At 43.8% G+C, this 22,174-nt stretch overlaps 1 protein-coding gene across 4 annotated transcripts in view; it reads left to right on the top strand.

The window, feature by feature from the left end:
- Positions 1 to 634: 634 nt before the first annotated feature.
- Positions 635 to 22,174, top strand: part of PRKCD (protein kinase C delta) — a 108,115-nt gene continuing 86,575 nt past the window's right edge. For 2 of the 4 annotated variants that reach the window (XM_053303145.1, XM_053303144.1), the window contains exon 1: positions 789 to 896. In XM_053303145.1, coding sequence (XP_053159120.1) covers positions 802 to 896 — 95 coding nt within the window. In that variant the 5' untranslated portion in view covers positions 789 to 801. Of the gene's footprint in view, positions 651 to 788; positions 897 to 967; positions 1,096 to 22,174 lie in introns of those variants that run through there. The other 2 variants (XM_053303149.1, XM_053303146.1) reach the window with 2 other exon arrangements.

Raw genomic sequence — 22,174 nt, 5'->3', positions numbered from 1 at the left:
TGGCAGAAGCTAGTCATATTAATTCTGCACAAACCTTAAACCTGTTCCAAAATATGGACCTTGATAAACTCTTCTATCATGATAGGTGGTGGATCTCAGACCATTTTTCAAAATTATTTTTCAATTTTAAGTAATAAAACTGTCCGACGGACAGTTGGGAAAGTTGAGATGGTCTTTCCCCACAAGCTAGCTTTCACTGCCAAACTTTCACGGAGCAAAACACTTTCAACAATTCCACTCGAACCTCTTTTAAAACTGAAGCCATTCAAAGTTAGGTCTCCGCAGTCTCAACCGCCTGAGCCAAAGCAATCAGTTGTGATATTCGCCGTTGAGTATCTGGTGAAAAGGCGCCCCCCACACCGCGGAAACTACGAGAGAACCAGCTTCCCAATCACTGCAGAGATAAAGAGGGCAGAGGCCGGAGAAAGTGGCGCTTTAAAAGAAAAAGAAAAAAGCACCTCTAAAACACGCAGCGTTCTTCTAAACGCGAAGCAGCAGCACTACTGAGTGAGCGCGGGCTTGCGCACGCCACACCCCCTCGCAGGAAGGGCACCCTCCGGAGCGGCAGCTGAGGGAGACTTGTGCAAACTAGTTCCTTTCTAGTCGTGCTTGACTGGGAGTCGGAGAGTCTCTTGCCGAGGACAGAGAAGGTGGGGCGGCGGGGGAGAGAGAAAGTGAAGGAGGAAAACGAGACACAAGCACAAAGAGATACACGTTAACTTAAGGAGCTTTGCGGTGCCCGAGCCTGGGGGAGGGTGGCAGTGGGGCTTTCATTCCCGCCTCCGCTTTCTCAGTGAGTTAATGCAAAGCGCTCGTCCGCCTCCCGCCACCAGCCCGTCCCCCTCCCGCCACCAGCTCGTCCCGCCATCGCCTCCCGCAGACGACAGCAGCAGCAGGTGAGCGGGTCGGGCGAGAGTTGAGGCGAGAGGCGGAGCGCGGGAGGGGAGGCGCGAGCGGAAGGCGGAGGCAAGGCGGAGGCAGTGCCGCCCGCCACTCGAAGGGCACTCGCTTCTCGGGGCAGCGCTCTGTGCCTCGCAACTCCGAGGAGTTTTTGTGCTCTCTGCCCAGCCCCAGAAGGACCCTCCGAGCAGGCGGGTGAGTGACTTATTTGGCTTGCAGGCTCTTGCCTGCCGGGAAGCTCGCAGGGGAGGATGGCGAGGCGAGGAGGGCGCTCTCCCAGTTGGCATGATGATGCGAGTTCCTGCTCCGCTTGGCCCCTTGCTGAATGAGGAAGCGTCGCAGGCACTGCCTCCCCTCCTCTTTGGGAGAGACAGTCTCTGGGGCGGTCTCGCTCCTCCGCACCCCAAATTCCGGGGCGGAGGAGGGGTTAATTGGATCATGGGCTGAGGAGGAGCATCTCTGCTCTGTGCCTTCGCGTCCTAGCTGGAGGCGGAGGACCTCCGCGCCCCGGCTCCGCAGTAGCTGAAGTTCCTCCTCCCTCGGAAGGGTGAGCTGGGCTCCCGCCTCTCGCTTTGGGTTGGGTGACACACTTTGTCAAAGAAGCGCCGAGCTGCTCTTTGCCTCCTTCCTGCTTCCCTCCTTGCAATCGCGGGGAGCCCGGAACTGGACAAGGAGCACAAAGAGTGGAGCAGGTCGCGAGTTGCCCAACTGGCTGCTAGAGCAAGGCTGCTGAGGCGAAGATCTGCCAGAGGGTTGGCTCCACCCGGACTTCCTCATTTTAAGAGCCTCCATGTTTTCTTTAAGTACTTTACCAAACTCTTCAACATTGAACTACTGGCCGTGTGTGTGTGTGTGTGTGTGTGTGTGTGTTGGTGGCCAAAGTGGTCTCTCCCCGGCCCCCCCGCAGCTTACTGCATATACTTGCATAATGCACATCGTTTCTTACAGAGGCAAAACTTCAGTTGCTGTCTCTTTGGTACCCCATATTGCATTCTTTCATAAATGGTTGGCCTGATTGACAGCTGCACCAGCACAATATTAACTTGATTTATTGAAGCATATCTTGTGATCTTTGTTTGGGTGCCTCAGTTGTGGTCTAGTAGGGACCTGGTGGCTCCCATTTCTTTTCTCCTTTCCCAGGGAAACTTCTACAGCTAAACTCCAGACAGCATGTTGAGCTAGATTCTTGTTTTTCCCCTAGGCCAGCTTGCCTAAGGTCCATATGTATTTGTTTGGGGTGGAGGAGGTGTTTGCTTTCCCATGCAGTGTATAGCTTGGTTACCTTGTATTCGTCATCTTGGGTTATTTGCTTTGTATGTTTCTGTTGAGTCGTTCTCTGGTGACGTACTTGGTCTCTTGTAGTCAGTTGGTGGAAGGGGGGTCTTTGGGTCAGGGGGTCAGGTTAGATGGCCTCTTGTTCTCTTTTAACTGTATAATATTGTGAGGACAGTGTAAGTAATAATAACCATGGTAGCATTGTTGGACCACCTTAAGTGGTGCAGCAGGGAAATGCTTGACTAACAAGCAGAAGGTTGCCAGTTTGAATCCCCACTGGTACTATATCAGGCAGCAGCAATATAGGAAGATGCTCAAAGACACCATCTCATACTGCACAGGAGGAGGCAATGGTAAACCCTCCTGTATTCTACAGAAGAAAACCACAGGGCTCTGTGGGCTCCAGGAGTCGAAATCAACTTGACAGCACATCCATGTCGGGTTAGCCACCTATAAAATACACAAATCATACTTACTTTGGCTTCTTCAGGATGGGGTTTTTGCAATAGAAAAAATTCACTGAATTGAGCAATGTGCTTTTTTCCAGTAGCAATCGTATTTCTAAATGAGTGGACTGAATGGTCTAAATTAATGTATTAGTTTAGGCTTAGGTCATAAAATAATTAGTTCCAGGAAGTGTAGCAAACTGGGTCTGGGGAACATGTAGGGAAGAGTTAATAATTTAGGTTGGACTGATGCAACACGCATAACCTGTCAGAGATAATATAGGTTATGAAAACTCTGAACCATCTGGTTAATAGAAAGGCAAAGTAACATGTCCAAGTAACTTCTGAATTTTTTTTCTATGTATTCACAGAAAGATTGTTAGATAAGCTCATTTTCAATGTGTCTTAAATGATAAGAACACATGCAGCATCCAAATCGCATATCTAAAAATACAATATAAAGATAAATGAGACAGTGGGTGATTGCCACAGTGATGGCCGTGGAAGGGGTGGTTGTGGTGCTCCCCAGTGCTGTGTTACCACTAGCAGAAGGGAACCTTCTCAAGGACATACATGAGCTTGTGCAAGAGGGAGTGCAGTGTATCATGCAACAGGTAGTGCACTATATTGTGCTGCCGCTAGCACTACACCTGCTGCTAGCGTGCGCACACACACACAAAAGTCTGCAACAGTGTTTACTATCTTTGTACAAAGACCTTGTGCTACATCCTTGCACTAAACACAGCACCATTTTGGCTAGCACAAGGCTAGTTTGGATTCTGCCCTGTGTTGTGTGTGTGTGTGTGTGTGTGTAGTATGCTCGCCTTTGTACTAGAGTAGTCAAATTGCCTTCAGTGACATTAATGTGAAGTGAGTAATGATTGCAGTCTGATGCTATTGCTAATTAAAAACTTAAATTTCCTTAATTTGGTTTATTCCCTGTATCAGGCAGCCTGTGCCTATCAGTGGTCTTTAGCATTGGGGCTTGACAGCTTAGGTAACCTGGGCAAATATTTCTCATGTATCTTTCCTATCGCTAAAGGAATGCTGTGCATTTCTGATTCCTGGGCTGATGAATGTTTGGATGTGCTATTAAGGAGCCAGTGCTCAACATCATGGGGAGCAAAAGGAAGGAAACCAAGTGATCATTGCAGCAACACCTTGCGTAGAGAGGAGCACAGGCAGTTTGAGACCAGATTTAAGTCAGAGAGGAGAAAGAACTGAATGAATATGTGGTGGATGTGAGATCAAATGAGTGAAAAAGAAACTACCTAGCCTAATAGCTCTAGGATAGATAAGAGCATGAGAGGAGAGTCCATGTTGATATCTTGCTAAGAACATGAACTTCAAGTTTGCCTTGTTCATAGGTAAACAGGACTCAACAGTCAATTGATTTAAAAACCCTTTTGCTATATTAAAAGTGCTCTCCATTAACTGCTGGGCAGCACATTTTAGAAAATATATTATTTCTAATGATAGTTCTTACAAAAACCACAGTTGGTAGGTACCACCTCAAAAGAGGCATTCTTACTTCTGTTTCGTACAGGAGGGGTTATTTCTAAAATGGTACCTGTTGTGTGCATCACCTAAAAACAAAAAAATGTGCCTCTTTCTTCAGAAGAGTAGCATCCAGACTGTTGCACTAGTGCAATGTACTACCCCATTCTCTCTACTGCAGTTCCTTGAGCACCTGGAAAGCCATGACTGAGGGTCAGGATGGGGTGCAGTGCAGTGGAATGGAGGATAATTAGAAACTGCCAAGAAAGCTCCTTGCAAAGGCACCATTCTTGCTATTGACCACAATAAAGATTGATGCCCAAGGCCCATCCAGTCCAGCATCCTGTTTCACTCAATGGCCCATCCCTGCGGATCCCTACGGGAAGCCCATAGGCAAGAGCTGAGGGCACACCGTCTCTCCTGCTGTTACTCCCGTGCGACTGATATTTAGAGACCTGTCCTCCATGAATTTATCTAGACCCTTAAAGCCATAAAGGCTGTTGGCTGTCACCAGATATTGTGGCAGAGAATTCCATAGGTTAATATTGTGTTGTGTGAAAAAGTACTTCCTTTTTGTCTGTCCTAAATTTTTTGCAATCACTTTCATGGGATGATTCCTGGTTCTTGTGTTTTGAGAGAAGGAGAAAAATTTCTCTTTCAACTTTCTCCACACCATGCATGATTTTATAGACGTCTATCATGTCTCCCCCCAGTTGTCTTTTTTCTGATCTAAAAAGCTCCAGGTGTTGTAACCTTGCCTTGTAAGGAAGGTGCTCTGGGCCCCTGATAATTTTGGTTGCCCTCTTCTGCACCTTCTCCAGTTCCATAATGACCTTTCTGAGGTATAGTGACCAGAACTGTAGACAGTACTTTTCTCCAAATGTTGCCACACCATAGAGTTGAACAAGGGCATTATAATATTAGCAGTTTTATTTCCAACCCCCTTCCTAATTATTTCAAGGATGGGATTGGTCTTTTTCACAGCAGCTGCACATTGAGTTGACACATTCAATGAGCTGTACACCACAATCCCAAGATCTCTCTCCTGGTCAATCACTAACAGCTCCGACCCCATAGGTGTATGTGTAAAGTTGGGGGGTTTTGCCCCAAAATGCATCACTTCACACTTGGCTAACACTGAACCACATTTGCATTTGATTGCCCACTCCCCCAGTTTGGAGAGATCCTTTTGGAGCTCCTCACAATCCATTTTGAATTTCACTACCCTAAATAGTTTGGTTCACTCCCCTTTCCTGCCGCAGGCCCCACCCTACCTTTTGCTGTTTCCTGGCCAGCAGTCTTGGCTTTTTGGAGGGATTGTGAGCTTCAGTAAGAAGAAGGGAATTGGGAAGGTCACCTGTTGTTTTAATTTTCAACCATATTTACTGTATACAAAATTAATTGCTTAGTTAACTAAAATTCATAGGACTAAGATATCTTCGAGTGACAGCCCAGTGGATAATAAATAAAGTTATTACATTATGAACTCCTATTTATGAATGAGCTATTGAGCTAAAAGGTGAGGGCAACAATGAAAACTATCAACATTTCCCGTACTAAAGTAAGGCTGTTAGTTTTCATATGACACTACATACTTATAGCAGCAACAGTGCATCCTGAAATGAAGTGGTTTATGAAACATTCCTTATCTACTCAGGCATTAGCATATTTACGAGTGTGTGTGTAGTGCAGCATTTCCTGCAGATACCTGTTATCAGAATGCTAGAAATGATTTTTAAATGTATGTCGTCATTACCCCAAATAACAATGGGAAATTTGAGGACTTGGGGAGAAGAGTGAATAACATTACAGCAAACCTTCCAGAAATTGTGATTAAGGGTGTGCATGGACCAGGTGGCATGGACTGGTCTGAATTCAGTTCAAATTCAGTCTGAGCCACAGGACCTCGAACCTGTTCGGTCAAACTCATCAGCTGGGCTGGTTGGGTCAACGAAGTAGTTCGCGATCGAACTGCTCAAACTGGATTGGTTTGCGGCGGACTGGTCCGCCATCAAACCAGTCTGTGCACACCCCTAATTGTGATATGTTTTGCTTTTGTAAAACTCTGGTTAGATCCAAATTCAAAACTTAGGAAACATTATTTTCCATCTTCTGATTCTTGAAGTAATCTGGGTTGATCATATTGCTGATACCTAATGTGGACATGCATAATAATTTTCCTTATAATTTCAGTTTACAAATGCCTTTCCAATAATGATATTGGTGGATATTTTTGCTTGCATATGCAGCTGCTGTTTCCTCCCTACTCCCCCTGCCATGAAGCTGAGTGCTGTTCCCTCTAACAGGGATTCCCAGATGTTGTTCATTACAACTCCCAGCATCCTCAGCTGCAGTGGCCTTTGGCTGGGGATTCTGGGAGTTGTAGTCAACAACATCTGGGAATCCCTGTTAGAGGGAACCCTGATGCCGAGTATGACCTTGTGTGTACAACTACTAGTCTCAAAGGGCTGCTGTTCCTTGGAAGCTGGATATGGAAGTGAATTCCAATGCTCTTAAATTCAATTTACTCTAAACTAGGCTTTCCCAAACTGCGGCCCTCCAGATGTTGCTAAACTACAACTCCCAGCATCCCTAGTCACAAGTTAATGTGGCTGGGTATGCTGGAAGTTGTAGTTCAGCAACATCTGGAGGGCCGCAGTTTGGGGAAGCCTGCTCTAAACAAATGTTAGTAATGCTCTACATTGTACTTTAAAAAGCATGACATTCAGCAATGCTGCTATATAGTTGTCCTCATATGGAATATTATGCCCATCCTAAAATAATAGAAATGGGACATTGGGGAAAAGTTCGGAACTATAAAACAGTTCAGCGTTGGCACAAATTCCCTAGGGCAATTTTGGAATGTGTTGCCTCTGAGAGTTCTTAAGCGGAAGCAGGTGAACCAACTTTAAATGACTGAATGGTGTAGGAAGATTGGAAGACTTGTCTGTGGCATATTCCATTGAGGTGCTTCTGTAAAGTAAACTAAATCTTGCTGCCATTGCCATCCAGATTCATTCTTGGTATTTGTAAGAATCGATAACTGGCCAAATGATCTGAAAAGTTTGGAAGTAGAAAAGTGAGATATTCACAGAAATCTATAACATTATGTTATTAGTCTGACCACTGATATGAGAGCCAGCGTGGTGTAGTGGTTAGAGTGCTGGACTAGATCGGGGAGACCTGAGTTCAAATCCCCATTCAGCCATGATACTAGCTGGGTGACTCTGGGCCAGTCACTTCTCTCTCAGCCTAACCTACTTCACAGGGTTGTTGTGAAAGAGAAACTTAAGTATGTAGTACATTGCTCTGGGCTCCTTGGAGGAAGAGCGGGATATAAATGTAATAATAATAATAATAATAATAATAATTAATATTATGCTTTCAGTTGTTCAGCCCAATGGGATATAAATTGGACCAATGAAAAATCCATGACTGAAATGCCAGATATACAGATTCCTAGATAACTGGGTATTTTTCTAGCCACGGGACTATTGCATATCCATTTCATCAGCTAAAGCATGTTTCAGCTTATTAGTCTGGGAATTTCTTGTAAACTATTTTCACGGGATGTTGCAGTACCAACAGCTGTGTATAATGGAAGTCTGAAGAAGTAAGAGAAGATTCCTATTTGATTCCCTTTGCAAAACAAAAGAACTTTGTGAATAGTTGCAAAGGACCATGTATCTATAATGCATTGTTTATAGTTTTTTAAAAAGTCCTTGACTTATCTAATATAGTTGAGATTCTGACTTCCTTAAGTACCTTTGGGATTTTACATTGAGCTATCTATCTTGTGAAACAAACATAATCCTCGTGAAGGGCACTAATCTGATAGGTCAGTACAGCTGCCAGCTATGCCCACACATCTTTTTTATGTGATTGTTACTGACTAGCCACTATAAAAGTAACCAGTTTTCTCAAACAAATTTGAGGGCAGGTTAGCATAAATAGAAACTTGGTTTTAGGTATTTTAGTTCTGCTGAGTTTGAATTACTGTGCAATTTGTTTACCACAAAGCTCAGGAATGTATTTTAGAATAGTTTATTCAAGGGCACTCTCTCGGGCGCATTTAGCTTGTTTTCATGAAGTGATTATACTGTGATTAATAGTGCTTGAAATGAATTGTGATGGCTCTGTAAAGCCATACAGCTTCTGAATTTACAATTACAATTCTAAATATATGTAAAATGTTAAATGTACCCTGCATCCAAAGTGTGTTGCTCTTTATACAACTATGTTCTTTTAAACAGGTAGCAAGTTGATAATCAAAAAAGAAAATCAAGCCTGTAAGGTTGCTCTAGGTGTCCATTAACAGTAAAAGAATATGTGGCTGCTGCACATAAGAAAGGTACAGAAGTACAGGTGTGAACTATGTTAGAGACACAGACTGATATCCAGATGAATATTGCACATGCCCAAAAACGTTTCATGTGCACAATGAAACTCAGTGGCAGTTTTTGCCAATCTCACCTAAGCCCTACAGCATCCTTAAAATACTTGTGAAAGTTGCCTGATCCTCGGGAACATATTTTCAGATAGCACAGTGTACTGAAGAGTGAAAGGGACATCTGCAAAAATCGCCCCTCTCCTATTGCTGGTGTGTTCCACATATCCACAGTGGCCTAATTGCCACCTGACCTCAATATCTGTGGGTACAAAAGGATTAAAAACCATGTATCCATAGTTTAGAGATAGACGGATATGACCTTGGAAGCCATTCCCAGCTGCCATTTTGTGAAAGGGGGCTATATTATTATTATTATTATTATTATTATTATTATTATTATTATTATTATTTTGATTTCTATGCCGCTCTTCCAAAAATGGCTCAGGGTGGTTTACACAGAGAAATAACAAAACAAAAAAAATGGATCCCTGGCCCGAAAGGGCTCACATTCTAAAACGAAACATAAGATAGACACCAGCAACAGTCACTGGAAGTACTGTGCTGGGGGTGGATAGGGCCAGTTACTCTCCCCCTGCTAAATAAATAGAATCACCATGGTAAATGGTGCCTCTTTGCCTAGTTAGCAGAGGTTCATTTTGTGGTTCATTTGATTTAAAAAAAAAACAAAAAAACCCTTTCCCACAAAATTGCAAAATAATGGAGGAATTGGATTTCTGGGAGGCATTGCTGGACAGCTGGAGACCCATGGAGCACGGTAGGGCACTTTACTTTGCTTCCCACCTCCCACATTTTTGGCCATTTTTAGAGTAGTTTCCCCAGCCACCAGGATCCTAACACACACACACCCATTACATTGCCACAATGCTCCATTATCCACACTTCCAATATCTGCGGTTCTAGTGGAAAACTGAACCCCCACGGATAATAGGATTCACCTATACTCACTTCTCTCAGCATACTTATATTTCTTCCCTCAAACTGGTGATCTGCATGTGGTAGTAATTGCGTTGTTGAAGTCTGGTGACCGTGGGCACGCAAGAATGCTGGTAGTTGCTTCAGTCAAGGCAGGTCATACTGTCTCATTATCCTTCACTAATGACTTTTTAGCCTATTCTAGAGTTGGGCTTCAGCATACCTAACTCTGCATAAGTGTAACTGAAGTACTAGAAGTTGTGCTAGAGCAGTTGCACACACATGCAACATGCATATACAAAGAAATCCACTTTGCAGTACACATACAGTACACTGAAGCCCAAATTGCTCCAGATATTGCAATATTCCAACACTGCTGCATCTTTCAACAGATCTCTTGATGATGCAGCTTACAGTTCACTTTTCTAACACATTAAATAAGTGGGTTGTCACAAACATGCATACATGAGATTAAAAAATAATTTGTGCTTTCACAGCAACTCCAAGGCCAGACAAATCAAGTATGTAAACACTGACTGTGTGTTATGCACATAACCAGAATAATAAATACGTAGTATCAGTTTTAATTTTTACTGAGTGATGAAAATCACCTGGCAATGTTCGCCCATTATAACAATATTCCCAAGGTCAGTAAAACTTAGAACTCTCTTCCTCCCCTCTCTCCATTTGGAATGCTGGGAGTAAGCCCCATTTTTTTTCATTCAGATTTATTCCATTAGAGTTGACAGGTCTCCTGGCTTAAGATTACTACATGTGCATGTTATCAAGAGATGGGGAGGCTCTTATGTGCAAGGAGCACATTCCAGAGTTCCAGGGAAGCAACAGAGAAGGCCCGTGCCTGTGTAGCCACCACACGAGCTGGTGGCAATTGCAGATGAATCTCTCTGAATGATCTCAATGGGTGATAGGAGCTCATAGTGAAGATGATGTTCGCTTAAATACTCAGGGCCTAAGCTGGGTAATACTTTGACCTAGAACATATTCCCGGGGTCAATAAAACTTCAAGGTCTCTGACACAACTTTTAGAAAGTCTCTAAAGACACACTTATTCACCTAAGCTTTTTAACTAGACTTGTTGTTTTAAATTGTTTTAAGGTTTTAATTTCTGTTTTAATTACGTTTTATGTTGCTGTAAACTGCTCAGAGATGGAAGTTTGGGGTTGAGCTCAAATATAATAAATAAATAAATATCCATACAGCCAAAATATTCTCATTTAGGCCCCCTAACCAGCCCTACCAAGAAGCAAGATGAATAGAAAAGGTTTAGGTGGTAGACATTTAGGTGTGGTAGATTTGAGCTGGTTTAAAACATAATTTCCCAGTCTGTAGAGGGATTTAGCCAACTCTAAATCCCTCCAAGGCTTCTTGGAACCCTGCTGGATCCAATAACCCTTGACACATTGCACATGGCAACAGAGGAACAGGGAGACAGAGAGATGGAATGCCTCTTTCCATGGCACTATATCATGAACACCATTAGGTTGTATCAGATTAACCATCCAAGGATTCAGATGAAAGAAGGATGTTCTTTCATAGCATCCTTCTGATATGGTGCACACGTATCCACAAAAAACTCATTAAACACGTCACAGTGGGTAATAGATGGTTCCAAGTTCTGATTCAAGGGAGGTGGGTCCTTACTAGCCCTCTCACAATCCTGAACAACTCCGCTGGATGTGAACTTGCAGACACAAAATGGGATGAAAAGAATCTCTTCTGTACTGCCCATATTGCCAGAGCATAGATCTTCAAATGTGCTCTTATGTTGTAATCTGTCGGATTCAAGTTGTCTTCCTCCACTTGCGCTCCAGTCATCTACCTTACCGCTTCAGCCTCCATAGTTCTTCCATATACCAAGGGGCCAATTCTGAAGTGGGTCGGAGAGGACACTTAGGAGCGATCATGTCTACTGCCCCGCTGAGTTTGCTGTTCCAATTCTCCACCAGGGCATCAACAGGATCACCTGCAGAGCCAACTCTAAATCCCTCCAAGGCTTCTTGGAACCCTACTGAATCCAATAAGCTTCTCAGGTGGACCATTCTAATGGGCCCCTCTGCCCCTGTAAAGGTGGGGTGTGACTTTTGAGTCCAAAGTCATTGTCATCCAGCCCATGACAATGGCGAAATCACAGGAGTTCCCACTCATGGAACTCCATCAGTTATTTTGAATTAACTGAATTTTCCGAACTACCTATGAAGACAGCCCCACATAGAGCACATTGCAATAGTCAAGCCTGGAGGTTACCAGCTGATGCACCACTGTTTTGAGGATGTCCTCTTCAAGGAATGGACGCAGCTTTTGAATCGGCCAAAGCTGGTAGAAAGCACTCCTGGCCATAGCCTCCACCTAAGATACCAGAGTGAGGTCTGGGTCCAGGAGTACTCACAAGCTGTTTACCTGTTCCTTCCAGGGGAGTATAACCACATCCAGCACAGTAAGATATACTGTAACTCATCCCTCACATTCAGAGCCCATACAATGAGCACCTCCATCTTGCCTGTAGGCAGGCATTTAGGGAATGAATGCCATTTCCGGATGATGAAGATGACAAGGATAGATTTGGGTGTCATCAACATACTGATAACATCTAGCACCAAATCTCCTGATGACCTCATACAGCGGTTTGATGTAGATATTAAAAAGCATTGGTTACAGAATGGAGCCTTGAGGGACTCCATATAACAGCCCCTGTTTTGTAACAAGCTCCACAATCTGTAATCTACCAGAGAGATAGAAGTGGAACCACTGTAATTCCCAACTCCGTCAGGCAATCCAGAAGGTTACCATGGTCAATGGTATCGAATGCTGCTGAGATATTCAAAAGAACCAGCAGAGTCACACTCCCTCTGTCAATTCCCTGGTAAAGGTCATCCATCAGACCGACCAAAGCTTTCTCAACCCCATAGCCAGCTCTAATGCCAGTTTGAAATTGGTCTAGATAATAGGTTTCTTCCAAAACCACCTGGAGCTGGTTGGCCACCACCTTCTCAATCACCTTGCCCACTCATGGGAGATTGGAGACTGGCCTATAACTATCCATCGCTGAGGGATTCAGGGAAGGCTTCTTAAGAAGCGGACTAACCATTGCCTCCTTCAAACAAGGAGGCACCCTACCTTCCCTCAACAATGCATTATGATTGAAGAGCCCCTGGTGGCGCAGTGGTAAAACTGCCGCCCTGTAACCAGAAGGTTACAAGTTCGATCCTGACCAGGGGCTCAAGGTTGACTCAGCCTTCCATCCTTCCGAGGTCGGTAAAATGAGTACCCAGAATGTTGGGGGCAATATGCTAAATCATTGTAAACCGCTTAGAGAGCTCCGGCTATAGAGCGGTATATAAATGTAAGTGCTATTGCTATTGCTATTGCTATGATATTAACTAGGCCTCCTCCAACAATCTCCTTGCTAGACAGAAGCAGCCAAGGATCCAGAGAACAAGTGGTAGTCCACACTGCCCCAAGCAGCTTGTCCACATCCTCAGGAATCACAGACTGAAACTGATCCAGTCTAATACAGCAAGAGGGATTGCTGGATCCCCCTTCATAGACTTTGCAGAAATAGTGGAGTCCAAGTTGGCCTGAATACAGAAAATCTTATCTGCAAATAACCCATTAAAAAGCATCACAGCAGAACAAAGTTTCCAGGTACTGATTTAAAACAGAAGGAGCAGAAATTAAACTCCTCACAATCCAGGATAGCTCTGCTGAATGCAAACCTGTGGTCACAATGTGAGCAGACCAAAATCGTGTTTTTGCTGCACATACTGTCACTGCATAAACCTTCAAATGGGTCCTATGCTGTATCAAATTTGAGCAGAATTCTCTTCCACTTGTGTTCCAGTCGCCTACCCTGCTGCTTCAGCCCCCGTAACTCCTCTGTATACCAAGGGGCCATTTTTTAGAGCTGATCAGAAGGGACGCTTAGGAGTGATCGTGTCTACTGCCCTGTTGTGTTCCATATTCCAGGTTCCCACCAGGGCATAGACGGAATTGCTGGCAACACCAACATTAAAATCCTCCAAGGTTTTAATGGTCCATCCCTGCAAGGGTGGATTGTCTCTGTGAAACCAAGCTTAACCATGTAGTGGTCCGTCCATGACAATGGGGAAACCACTGGATCCCCTACCCATGGAACACTGTCCATGACAATAGGGAAATCACTGGATTCCCCCACCCATAGTTGTCATGGCCTTTATGAACTCCTGAACTGCACCAGACAAACCAGCCCCAAAGTGGATATTGAAGTCCCCCCAACACCAAAAGTCTTGGAGGTTCCAACATCAACTCTGCAGCCAGCTCCATCAGCTCATTTAGGGAGTCAATTGGGCAGCAGGGTGGATGGTACACCAACAGAATCCCCAATCTGTTCCTGGTTCCCAGCCTCAAAAATATACACTCAGTATAAGTCAACTGTCTCACAAGGGCCCTGGTAAGGAAGATGGTAATCTTATGGACCACAGCCACTCCACCACCACCCCACTTCCCCAAGCATGCTCCACAACAGAGTAGCCTGGTGGGAGAAGCTGGGCCCAAACTGAACCACTTGCCTCCCCCAACCAGGTTGAGACCTGCCATACCTCCCCTAACCAGGTCGAGACCTATTATACATGCCAGGTCAGCTCCCTCATCCATGATCAAATCATGGACAATTTTGGTCTTATTCTGAACTGACCTGGCATTACAGAGGAGCAAGGCTAGATTCTGTGGGTAGTTGGAACCGCTCCCCGAGGCCTGAGAGTTGACAAGGCCATTGGAAGTGGAAACAGTTACTAAATTACTGATTTCCCTTCCCATTATTTATTAATGTATTATTTTTTATTTTTATATATTTTTTATTAAAACATTTTTATACCGCCCAAAACTTATGTCTCTGGGCGGTTTACAATGTATTATGTATAATACATTATACATTATTTACAATATATGATATAATACAATATACATTATTTCATATTAAAGTATATATATTTTCTACACACAGTTTGCATGAATTTAAATAAGCAGATCATAGTTCAATCCAGTGTTGAATTACAACTGGGAAGATCTGGACTCAGATCTCTACTTGGCCATGGAGTGTGGTGGGTAACCTTGGGCCACTTACCACCGCTCAGCCTAACCTACCCCACAGGTTAATAATAAAATGTGGGGGAAACATATATGCAATCCTGAGCTCCTCAAAGGAAGGGCAGGGCAAAAATGTAATACAGAGGCTTTGCAGATTGTTTCTTGGATTGTTGAATCTTTTATGACTCAGCTGAGCAAGCACAGAAGAGCAGTGCAAGAGGCATAGGCTGTTCCATCCACTCACACCTCTTGCACTGCTTCTTGAAACCTCCCTGCGCATTAGCTGAGGAGTGGGGAGAGTGACTACTTAAACTTTATAGCTCCCTGCACTTTTCAGCTTATGCATGGGGAGGTTTAAAGTTTGTTTTTTGTTGGGGTTTTTTACAAGTACAAAGTTCTTTATTTGCGATCCAAGGTCAGCATAACATAACATAAACAAAACATCTCATAACATAGAAAGATACAATTGGAAAAAGGAAATATGTAAATATATAAATAAATGTCCACAAATAAATAATCAATAAAATGAATCAAAGACAAGCTTGCTGCCGTAACAATACTGCAATAGAACAGAATTTGGCCACCTTAAAGGTGACATCTAAAGTTCTATCTGCAAGAAGATTGGAAACAAAAAATCTCCTGCGCAACCTGGGAAGGGTGTCAGAAGAGGAGTTATTAAGGAACATCTTAAATCTCTATATAATGGACAGAGCAACAAAACATGTTGGATGGATTCGACTTCCCCCACATCACATGGGCATAATCTATCATCCCTAGGAATCCCCAGAAACCTCCCCGAGAGCACTGCCGAAGGTAACATATCATGTCTTGCTCTGAAAAAGGCCCTTTGGCAGCATGTCATGCTCAAAGCATTCAAATAAGCAGCAGGGCCAACTAGAACAGCTCAAACCCAGCCTCCTTTTAGTACAATCAGGGATTCGGGAGAATTCTTGTTGGATTTCAAAGTCCAAGAGTGTTTGTTTCAGGATCTGCCTAGCCTGGTCGTGACTTAACAGGACCAGGTAGTCCATAGACAGACCCAAGGACACAATTTAGTCCTGAATAGCCTGGGCCTGAGTGGGCTGGAATACATCAGCCACGATAAGAGAAATCCATCCTCGGGGGGTGGGGGGAATCTGACTTTGAGCCAATAGGTCAAAATGGACAACCAGGCCCAGACCTTGATCTTCAGAACACCCAACTCAAACCTTAATAATACATCGGGGATGCATCTAGGTACTCTAAGTAGAGCCCTAAGGAAGTCATTTTGAGCCACATCCATAGACTTGTATGAAGGAAAAGGACCAAGTTGCACCCCATATAATAGCTGGCTCCTAACTTTGGCCACAAATAATTTCAAGGCGGACGAAATGATCTACCTCCTTTAGAATAGAAAAATCTCCAGATAGCCAGAGAATTTCTTCGTGCCGTAATAATAACTTTATCTATATGCACCTTCCATGAACCCCTTGCTTGCAGGGTCACACCTAGATATCTATATGTATAGACCTGTTCTAACTATTGGTCCTCAATCGACCATCTTAACTCCCTAGGTCTCCTTTTAAAATATTGTATTTGCCTGAATCCAAGACTAGGTTTTGGATTTCCAAGTTAACTTTTGCAAGTTCTTTGTTATTAGAAATCAGGAGGTCATCTTAAATTCTGAGTCCTGTTGCTTTCAAGTAAATGTAGGTATAACCTGTATTTAACTTCTCCTTTTTTAGGGGTCATCTTAAATTCAGAATTGAAGATTCAATTCAGGTAAATGCTGCACAGGCTGCTTCATCCACTCTCACCGCAAGAGTGGATTGTTTAGCTAAGGAACCTAACCCCATTTGGGGGGTTATGTCAAGCACTCTGATATCACAGAGTGTGATATCTCTCTGAACGTTGCCCTTGAACGTTGCCCTTGTGATATTTATTAGAGACTCTCCTGGATTTCATTTCTTGAACCTTTCTAGCTGTATAATCTATGCAAAATGATTTTGCCTAGTCAACCACAGGACTCGCCTACTAGTACTTATATATAGTGGGAGTAAAGAGTGAAAAATATATATAAATTAATTCATGGCCTCATCTGTTATGATTTATGATGCAACCATGTATAGCTGTGTAATCTTTTTTAATATACTCTACCAACCTTTTTATTCTGCTCTAAATTTTCACTGTAAATAAACATAGCTGGTCCTGTAAAATGTTTGTTTTATTCCAGTTCTAACTCATTAATATTTTTTATGTTGTCGCTTCTTGCATCTATTCCTTAATAATTTGACAATAGCACGGTTCAATATGTGAAACTAGAGCTTTCTTGAGACATGCATTTCTAAACTATGCAATGCTTATTAAGCATTGTTGATCAATTCAGCATTCCAGTCTCATTACTCATGCTTTCTGGACGTTTGTTTCAGTATCGAGAAATCCGTTTAGCATGGTGTTCAAAACTAGATGTTTAGGATGATTGTACTGAGATTAGAATACAGGAGGCCCTTGTTATCCACGGTTTTGCAGATCACAGTTTTCATGTATCAATGGATAGGTCTTAGACACTCTGTTTCTTTATCCGTGGAATGAAATATAGGCAATTACCGCCTATCCGCAGTTCCTGAGTGACCGGAAATGACTTCTGATGTCATTTCTGGCCTCCATTTTGTGGCATTTGTGACAAAAAACGCATTTGGTGGGAATTGAGGCCTACAGCACAAGGTACTGTGCTTTCCTATCCTTATTTCTTCTCCCTCCTTGCTTTAAGTAGTTTTCTTTTTTTAGTTCAAGGAACGTAAACCACCAGTCCCCTTAGGGTTAGGAACAAAGGAATTTGCCTTCTACTGAGTTAAACCATTGGTCCATCTAGCTCAGTATTTTCTACACAGACTGGCAGGGGCTTGTCCATGGTTGCAGGCAGGAGTATATCTCAGACTTGTCCTGGAAATGCCAGGGAGGGAACTTGGAACCTTCTGCATGAAAGTCTTCAGATGCTCTTCCCAAAGTGGGCCCCATCCCCTAAGGCAGGCCTGCACAACTCTAATGACCTGGTGGGCCGAAACCAACCGTGACTTGGTTCATGGGGGCCGAGGTCAATTCTTAGGGTGCTGATTATTAGAGTAAGGGGAAGATCTTACCGTACTTACACATGTAGTCTACTATTCAAATGCAAACCAGGTGGACCCCACTTAGCAAAGGGGACAATTCATGCTTGCTACCACAAGACCAGCTCTCCTCTGTTAAGGTCTCTTTATTCGCAGTTTTTGTTATTGGCAAAAATTGGTGGGAATTGAACCCCCACAAATAACAAAGGCCACCTGTAATGGGAAATTTATTTTTATTTATTTATTTAACATAATTTTTTACTGCCCAAACTTACAACAATGGATATGGAGATATATATTTTTTCAACAAGAGTTCCCAAAGTGGTTTTCAAAGAGAAATAAAAATAAATAAAGATGGATCCCTGTCCCCAAAGGGCTCACAATCTAAAAAGAAATGTAAGACAGACGCCAGCAACAGCCACTAGAGGGATGCTGTGTGGGGGCTGGATAGGGCCAGTTGCTCCCCTCTTGCTCAATAAAGTAAGTAACCACTTTTAAAAGGTGCCTCTTTGCTCAGTTAGCGTGGGCTGAGCAAATGTCTCTGGTCGGTTTACAACAAAACAAAATAAATGACAACAGGAAATGTTAAAACATTACAACAATTTAAAATTTTAAAATGATGTTTTAAAACAAAATATTAAAACAGTATTTAATTAAAAGCCTGAGTGAACAGATGTGTCTTTAAAGATTTTTTTAAAAATTATTAAAGATGGGGAGGCTCTTATTTCAGCAGGGATCACATTCTAAAGCTTTTGGACAGCAGCAGAGAAGGCCCATCCCTGAATAGCCACCAGACGTGCTGGGGGCAACTGTAGACGGACCTTTCCTGATGATCTCATTGGGTGGTGGGGTTCATAATCAAGAAGACATTCTCTTAAATACCCAGGGCCCAAGCTGTTCAGGGCTTTATAAGTTATAAACTGCACCTTGTATTTTGCCCGGAAACTTATCGGAAGCCAGTGTAGATCTTTCAATACAGCAATAATATGGTCTCTCAAAGATGACCCAGAAACAAACCTGGCTGCCGCATTCTGAACCAGCTGTAGTTTCTGGACTACACACAAGGACAGCCCCACATAGAGTGCATTGCAGTAATCCATTCTGGAGGCTGCCAGCATATGTACCACCGTTTTGAGGTCGTTCATCTCAAGAAACGGATGCAGCTGGCATATCAGCCAAAGCTGATAGAAGGCACTTCTGACCACTGCCTCAACCTGGGAGACCAGGGAGAGGCTCAGATCCAGCAGCACCCCTAGACTGCGTACCTGTTCCTTCCAGGGAAGTGTGACATCTCCCGAGTTCACCCCACACAATGAGTACCTCCTTCTTAGCTGGATTCAGTCTGTTATCCCTTATCCAGCCCATTATCACTTCCTCCCCATTTAGGGAGGTAATGCCCTCTCCCGATGATGTTGACATGGAGAAGTAGATTTGGGTATCATCAGCATACTGATAACACCCTGAACTAAATCGCCTGATGATCTCTCCCAGCAGTTTTATGTAGATATTAAACATCAGAGACAATACAGAGCCCTGAGGCACACCATATAAAAGTTCAGATTTGGAAGAACAACAGTCTCCAAGGGACACCATTTGGAAGCTGCCCGAGAGGTAGGAGCTGAACCACTGCAAAGCAGTGCTGGTCAATAGTATCGAAATGGTCAATGGTCAATAGTATTGAAAGCCACCAAGAGGTCCAAAAGGACCAACTGAGTCACACTTCCTCTGTTCTTTCCCAATTGGGATCATCCATCAGGCTGACCAAGGCAGTCTTCACCCCATAGCCTACCCAAAACCGAGTCTGAAATGGGTCTAGATAATCAGTTTCCTCCAAGACTGTCTGGAGCTGGGAGGCCATCACCCTCTCAATTACCTTGCCCAACCTCAGAATGTTGGAGACAGGTCTGTAGTTACTCATCTCTGAGGGATCGAAGGCAGGCTTATTCAGAAGTGGTCTAATAATTGCCCCCTTAAGGCAAGGAGGCATCCTGTCCTCCCTCAGAGAAGCATTTATTATCTCTACTAGGCCTTCTACAACAACCTCCCTGCCAGATAGTATTAGCCATGTCAGGCAAGGGTCAAGAGGTCAAGGGTGGCCCTGTCCACCCCCAGCACAGTACCTCCAGTGACTGTTGCTGGTGTCTATCTTATGTTTCTTTTTAGACTGTGAGCCCTTCGTGGACAGGGTTCCATCTTATTTGTTTGTTATTTCTCTGTGTAAACCGCCCTGAGCCATCTTTGGAAGGGCAGTATAGAAATCAAATGAATGAATGAATGAATGAAGAGGCACAGGAGTTAGGGTCAGCTATGACGTCCTTGGGACTCTTGCAATTTGTTACGGCTCCTACCCATCAATTAGGTCACACCTTGGATCTGGTTTTTGGGATGGGATTAGAGGTGTGTCCGTTTTGAACTTAGAGGGTGCCATGGTCAGACCATTATACCTTGAAGGCACAGTTGTGGGGGGGGATCACACCGCTGTCCCGTTCAGAGGGAAGGCAGGTCTATGTTCATCTGAGGAGATTAATGGACCCGTTGAAATTGCAGCACGCTTTACGGGATCCAATACCCCATGATGATTCGTTGGATGTCCTAGTCGCTGACTGGAATAGCCGGCTTTCTGAGGCTATTGATACGATCGCACCGTGGCGTCTTCTGAGATGTCCCTTTAACCCAGCTCTGTGGTATACCCCAGAGTTGAGGGAGATGAAACGGCATCTCAGACAATTAGAGCAGGGCTGGAAGAGAACCCAGAATGAAGCGATGAGAACATCTTATAGATCATTTATGAGGTCCTATGAGGTAGCGGTGAGGGACATGAAAAAAGAGGGGTTTTTGGGCCGCCATCGCATCCGCAAGCTCACGACCAGCTAAAATATTTGAGATAGTTCGATCTCTGACAAATTTTTATGGTACAGATCATGAAGTTAGAGAATTGGGTATTGGTTGTAACCAACTTTCGGAGGCCAATGTTGAAAAAAAATTGACAGTTATGAGGCCTACCACATGTCCCCTAGATCCTTGCCCCTCCTGGCTGGTGAAGCCACCCAGGAGGGGTTGCAGACCTCTCTTGGGAATATTATCAATCTTTCCCTAGAGACGGGGATTTTCCTAGGAAAGCTGAAGGAAGCATTGGTTAGGCCACTTTTGAAGAAGCCATCGTTGGATGTCTCAGAGCCAGCTAACTACCGCCTGGTATCGAATTTGCCTTTTATAGGTAAAGTGATAGAGCGAGTGGTAGCAGTGCAACTTCAGATGTTTTTGGAGGATGTAGCAATTCTTGATCCCTTCCAGCCTGGGTTTCGGCCGGCGCATGGGGTCGAAATAGTTCTTGTCACCCTGGCTGATGATCTCCATCACCAGCTTGATAGGGGAGTGTCGGTGCTGCTGTTGTTGTTAGATCTCACAGCAGTGTTCAGCACTGTGGACCATGATATTCTGATCCACCGTGTAGTTGATGCTGGGATTCGAGGCGTGGCCTTGTTGTGGCTGTGTTCTTTCCTACAAGACTGGGGATATAGAGTAGCAATGGGTGATGAGAGGTCTTCACATCATGTATTAACATGTGGCATCCCCCAGGGGGCTATTCTCTCACCCTTGCTGTTCAATATTTATATGCAGCCTTTAGCAAAGCTGGTGAGGAGTTTGGGGCTAGGGTGCCATCAATACACGGATGACACCCAGCTTTTTCTGCTGATGGACAGCAGCGCTGAGGACACCATAGCCCAGCTGACCAGGTGCTTGGAGGCAGTCGTAGACTGGCTGAAGCAAAGTCATCTACGGCTTAATCTAGATAAGACTGAAGTTCTGTGGCTGGGCCCAAAGAGGTCAGGGGGGAGTTTCCAGTTACTGACCCTTGATAGTGCTTGTTTGATACCTCAGCCTGGACTGGTGCCAGAGAGAGGGTAAGCACATAGGGCTTTTAGCTACATATTCTTTACATTTAGCGATAATGCCTGGAGAAAAGCACTAGGAAAAAATGGGTAACATTCATTACCCATGAAAGCAATCTTCCCACTCAAATTCCTGGATATCTTGTATCCAGGATGACACTTCTTCTACATTCTGGATAAGACATCTGATTTCTGGACTGTCCAGGCCAATCCTGGACAAGGGGCAGCCCTAACTTAATAACACTGGTCAAAGAAATGCCGTAAGAGTTTAAAATTCAAGTGTACTTTTTTTTCTGGTGTGTCTCATTTCTTTGATCATAGGCTACTTAAGTAGCCTTGCTAATGTTTGGATTAGGGAAATCCAAGTGCTGTCCACTATAACTGCTATTACTACAAATGTTTATATATTCCTCTTCAACAAAAATTATCAAAGTGGTTTACATAGAATAATAACAAATAAAGATGGCTCCCTTTCTCAAAAGGACTCACAATATAAAAAGAAACTCAGGGTAGACACCAGCAACAGCCGCTGGAGGAATGTTGTACTGGATTGGATAGGGATTGTTGCTCTTTCTCTGCTAAACATAAGAGAATCACCACGTTCAATGGTGCCTCTTTGTTCAGTTAACAGGATTGTATAATTAGCAGTTAGCTTCCCATATAAAACATGTT

The sequence above is a fragment of the Hemicordylus capensis genome, chromosome 2 (assembly GCF_027244095.1).
Source record: "Hemicordylus capensis ecotype Gifberg chromosome 2, rHemCap1.1.pri, whole genome shotgun sequence".
Taxonomy (NCBI): domain Eukaryota; kingdom Metazoa; phylum Chordata; class Lepidosauria; order Squamata; family Cordylidae; genus Hemicordylus; species Hemicordylus capensis.
The sequence above is the reverse complement of the archived record's forward strand: the minus strand, read 5'-3'. Positions and strand labels throughout refer to the sequence as shown.